At 52.5% G+C, this 4,739-nt stretch overlaps 1 protein-coding gene across 1 annotated transcript; it reads right to left on the reverse strand.

Moving 5' to 3' along the window:
• Positions 1–1,013: 1,013 nt before the first annotated feature.
• On the reverse strand, positions 1,014–4,303 carry LRRC52 (leucine rich repeat containing 52). The gene is made up of 2 exons (XM_040610706.1): positions 2,826–4,303; positions 1,014–1,443 (listed from the first exon to the last, which is right to left on the reverse strand). Exons 1-2 carry the CDS (start codon positions 3,451–3,453, stop codon positions 1,136–1,138), a joined length of 936 nt encoding a protein of 311 aa, XP_040466640.1. The 5' UTR covers positions 3,454–4,303; the 3' UTR covers positions 1,014–1,135.
• Positions 4,304–4,739: the final 436 nt, after the last annotated feature.

The raw sequence follows: 4,739 nt of genomic DNA on the forward strand, positions 1-4,739 counted from the left end.
GGGCAGCGGCACGGGGTCGGAGGGCACTGCAGGGCGTGTTTGTAGCCCAGCGGGCCGCGGTGTCACCGGGGGCAGGTCCCCTGGCCCCCAGCTCTGCCTGTGTGCCCCCAGCACACAACACCCGCGGCCGGCTGCGCTGCCGCCCCTACTCTTAACCCTTCGTGTCCCACCTAAGAAAGATTGCAGCTTTGGTTCGGAGCCTGCAGTTTAGTGGCCCTCAGACAGCGTGGTGGTGCTGAAACCTTGTGCTTTCCCCTTTTATTTCACCAGATCCTGCTGGTGTTGGATGAAGAAGCCAGTGTTTCACACATGGAGTTGCTGTACTCGGTCGTGTAAGCAGATACTTCACCTGGCAGTTACCAGCGTTAGCGATACGAAGGGTCTTTCTTACATCTCCTATTGTACTGATCTGAATGTGCAACCCTGGGACTTTGGCATCAAAACAAGCGTTTCCGAGAATACTTGGAGTGGCTGTAACCAGTATTTTTTACGTTTTAAAAAAATACCTAGTTTTAGAGATACGTGATAGAAAACTGGAGCTGGAACCATGTTCCTAAACCAGCGGAGGTCCAGGGGGTCTGGCCGCAGGGGGCTACAGATGGTGTCTTTTTGCTCTCACTGGTGTAATGAGGAGGATGGCAAGACCCAGTGAAATCTCAGGCCCCTGGAAGTCCTGGTTTTAATCTCTTTACTCACACACCTGCCTTTCCACAGCAGAAATTTCTTGGATTCCTTGGGGCTCCAGTAAGCTGTCTAGGCTGGTCCCAGTAAACTCTGTAAGGCTTTCTGGCCAGAAGGTGCTTGGTGAAGGCCTTGGCTACAGCACAGTGCTGGGGTCTGGGGTCTTTCCCGTATTTCAGATTGCACCTCTTCAGGCTGGTCCCTGTGACCCTGCGTTTCTGTGGGCTCACAGTAAAGCCGAAGCATAAATGCCCGGCACTGTGCACAACTCTCACATGTGTCGTCCACACCCCCCACCCCCAATGAATATTTTGCCAGTGTCCTGAGTCCTGGTGGGAAAAGACAAGGGGAAGCAGCACTGTGAGTGAAACTAGAGCGCAGGGAGTTTTTTCTCTTGCAGTTTTATTTCACTTTAAAAAAAACCAGACTCTAGAGTGGGACATCATGTGGGAAATCACCTGCCTTCAGTTCTCATGATGGGAGTTAGAGGGATTTGTAGGGCTGATCCCAAGTGACTGTCTTCCTCCTGCTCCTCCTCCTCCTCTCCTTTTGAAGTGTAGACTTTGTAGATGACAGCACAGATGCCAGCCAGCCAGGCTGCCATGATGCCGGCAAAGAATATGCAGAAGCCAATGAGACACAGAAAGATGTAGTCTTGCTTGTAGAGCTGGGTCAGGCAGTTGGAGTGGAGCTGTGCCTCCACTGCAGGCATTTTCAGGGCACGCAGGCCTTCTGGGGTGTAGCAGGTGATGTTGTCAGCATCTGCAGAGGGAAAAGCAGAAGCAAGAGTCTCTCATCTGTGTCTTAAGCATTAGTGAACCGGACTCTTGCTAGAAGAATGGTGGTGGAGTTTGCTAAACTCCTGAAAAACGTCTACAGGTTTTGCACCACTCTGCCTCTGTGGCTTAGGTAAAATCAGGCAGGCAAAGCCCTGCCAATCCGCAATTGCCAGGTTGCCAGAATTATTTCTGTGGTGTTGTCTCCATACGAAAGTATTGCCTGTCGGGTTATGCCACTGTGGTAAGCTGTTGTCCCGGCACTATTCATCTCTGCTGACTGAGCATTTTAATTTAATATAAGACGGCTTCTGTTTGGTTTTTCTTTTAATCTCAAACACCTTCTGAAGTGATATAGCCTAAATTATGCTGGAATAATGAGGCTTGTGCACATTTGACGGCTAGGGTGTTTTGCAGTAAGGCATAGCCTTACCTGCTGTGTGAGAGAGGAAGAGGAAACTCATCAATGATTCAGTTCTACTGAAATAACAACTATACCCTGTCATATTGTAATATATGTGGTGATAAAACAGATGCTGTCTGTTTCCTCTGAAGTTAGTGAAGGCTGAGCATGGTAAAAGCACTGTCTCCTTTTGGTGTCTGTAGGAGCACAGTTAGCCCTCTCTTTCCCAGTAGGTTTTGAATGCCACTGCTTGATGCCCTGGGTGGATGGGCCCGAGGGAAAGGGAGCAGCGGAGAGGAGGAAGCTACAGGGGATTTCTGTTATACTACGTAACACTGTATTATATCACCTTACATTATATGATATCATCTATTACTGAGTGACACTGTGAGGGACACTGGCCAAAGAGTGGAGAGCTCAGGGCTGGAGGGGCTGCTCCAAGGAGGTCAGAACAGAGGCAGGAGAGCATTTTTGCAGAGAGCAGGGGGGTTAACTGATAGTTACGAACACACTGGTACTGCAGCAGCACACCAAACGATCAGAGCAGATGGAGACAAGGCAGGAAATTCAGAGCAGCGGCTTTCACAGCACAGATCTCCCCAGGGCTGCGTTGGGCTCCTCGTTGTTGGCACTGTAGCCATGGAGTGCCGTTACTCGCAGGCACAGGGACACCTCCTGAGGCTGGAGCCAGGTGTTGTAGAGCAGCAGTGATGTCCTAGCTACAGGCTACACCTCCCTGACTGTCCTGAGAATGTAAGTGAGTGTGAGTGTGACCCTGTGTGCGGAGTGCGTGTAACCCAGCTGCTCTGAGCCATGTTTTGTGCAACACCAGCAAGTGGGCCCCACAGTTGACACGCAGTGGCACAGCCCCATGAGTTGAAATTTTGGGAAGGAGAGGGCCCTCTCCATTCCACACAGATAAGCAGGAGAAGGGAGGAGAGAGGTCCTGCTCATACAGCCCTCACCTGGAAAATGAACGTTGCTCTCTGTCACCCAGGTGATGAAGTCCAAAAAGGAACAGTTGCAGTGCCACCGGTTGTCACTGAATGCCAGAAAGCTCAGGTTGGGCAGGTCCTGGACAGTGCTGGTGTCCAGGAATGTCAAGCCCGTCCGGCTGACATCCAGGTGCCTCAGCCAGGTGTTGTTGGAGAAAGCATCCTTCTTGATGGCCACAAGGTTGGGATTGTCTGAGATCTTCAGCACCACCAGGCTGTGGAGGTGTGAGAATGTGCTGAAGGTGATCCGTGTGAGGTTGTTGAAGCTCAGGTCCAGATAGATAAGCTTGGCCATACCTAGGAAAGTGAAATCCAGGTCATCCCCCAAGAGGTTCTTCCTGCAGTCCAGGTAGACCAAATCAGCCAGGAAGGTCAGTTCCACTGTCGGCAAGTATGAGATGTTGTTGGCCGCCAGAATCAGCTGCCTGGTGTCCAGTGGGATGGCCACAGGGAGCTCCAGCAACTGCTGCCCTGTGCAGTTCACTGCCAGGTTCTGGCAGCTACACTGGCTCGGGCAGCTGCTCCTCTCCAAAGACATCCCCATCCCCAAAAGAAGAAACATGAGTCTCAGGGCCTGCTGTCTACCTAAAGGAGACATGCTCTAAGACCTTCCAGGCTGCCCAGCCCTTTGGGGACTGCGAGTGGCTCTATGGAAGCTGTATTGTCGTGGCTATGCCAAACAGGTGTCTGGTGCAAGGCTGTCAGGAAGCACTTTGTGTCTGTGCCTCACCTGACTCCTTGGCAGAGCGCCTGGCTGGAAACAGAGCCTAGTTTCTACATCACCAAGTGTGAAACAGTGTCTGCAGTGTCTCAGTCTCACGCTGGGTTCCAGATGACACCTCTGTGATGTCAGTGCCTTTGGGGACAGTACCATGACCTCTCTGGCTGAGCAGGAGCTGCGGGGAAGAGTGGAGGTGGTACAGTGCTGTAGCTGCTTCACAAATCTTTGTGCCATAGATGCTTCATAAGCCTTCGCTCCAGTGTGTAAAAACGAACTTATCTGTTGTTCCAGTACACGAAAAATTAACATTTAAGTCAGCTATGTCCTTGGGACCAGCTACTGGTTAGGCTCTGTAGTTCTTGTGTGTAGCTACTAACTGTATGTGGAAGTGTTGTCCTGGTTTCAGCTGGGATGGAGTTAACTTTCTTCTTAGTAGCTGGTACAGTGCTGTGGTTTGGCTCTGATGTGAGAACAATGTTGATAACCACAGTGATGTTTCCAGTTATTGCTGCATGATATTTATACTAAGTCAAGGATTTTTTGGTTTCCCGGGCCTTGCCAGCCAGAGGGCTAGAGGGGCACAAGATACTGGGAAGGGACGTGGCCAGCACAGCTGACCTGGAGCAGCTGAAGAGGTATTCCATGCATTCCATGCCATGGGAGTCATCCTTGGTATAGAAACTCGGAGGGTTAGCTGGGGGGGATCGCTGCTTGGGGACTGGCTCGGCATCGGTCAGCGGGCACTGAGCAGTTGTACTGTGTACCGCTTGTTTTCCTTTTCTCTTTTCCTTTGTTTTTTACCTTCCCCCCCCCACCTTTCCATTATAATTGTTATTATTATTATTATTGTTGTTCTTACCTCTTTATTCTGTTTAAATTAGCTTCTTCCCGAGGCAGCCAGCTCTGCTGGCTCACACAGTGTTCCTCCGCCTGCCCCGCCCCCGCCCCTCGGCTCCCCAGAGCGCTGCTGCCAGCCCCCGGGCCCAGCGCGGACCCCAGCTGGCGGCGACACCCGACTCGGCACCGGGAGCGCGGGACCCGCCGCCCCCCTTCCGCTCAGCGCCTCAGGCGGCCCCGCCCCTAACGGCCGGGGCGGGCGGGGCCTCGCCAAGGCCCGCCCCTTCCCGCCGGCGCGGCCGCCGATAGGCTGGCGCGGGGCGTGG

This window comes from Falco naumanni, chromosome 11 (assembly GCF_017639655.2).
Source record: "Falco naumanni isolate bFalNau1 chromosome 11, bFalNau1.pat, whole genome shotgun sequence".
In the NCBI taxonomy this organism is placed as follows: domain Eukaryota; kingdom Metazoa; phylum Chordata; class Aves; order Falconiformes; family Falconidae; genus Falco; species Falco naumanni.

What these genes read in the sequence shown, in the direction of transcription:
- LRRC52 (XM_040610706.1), bottom strand. Translation starts at nt 3,453, where the DNA reads ATGTCTCCTTTAGGTAGACAGCAGGCCCTGAGACTCATGTTTCTTCTT. An exon ending in GAGCAACGTTCATTTTCCAG is followed by an intron (nt 1,444 to 2,825) that starts GTGAGGGCTGTA and finishes TTCCCTCTGCAG; the next exon opens with ATGCTGACAACATCACCTGC.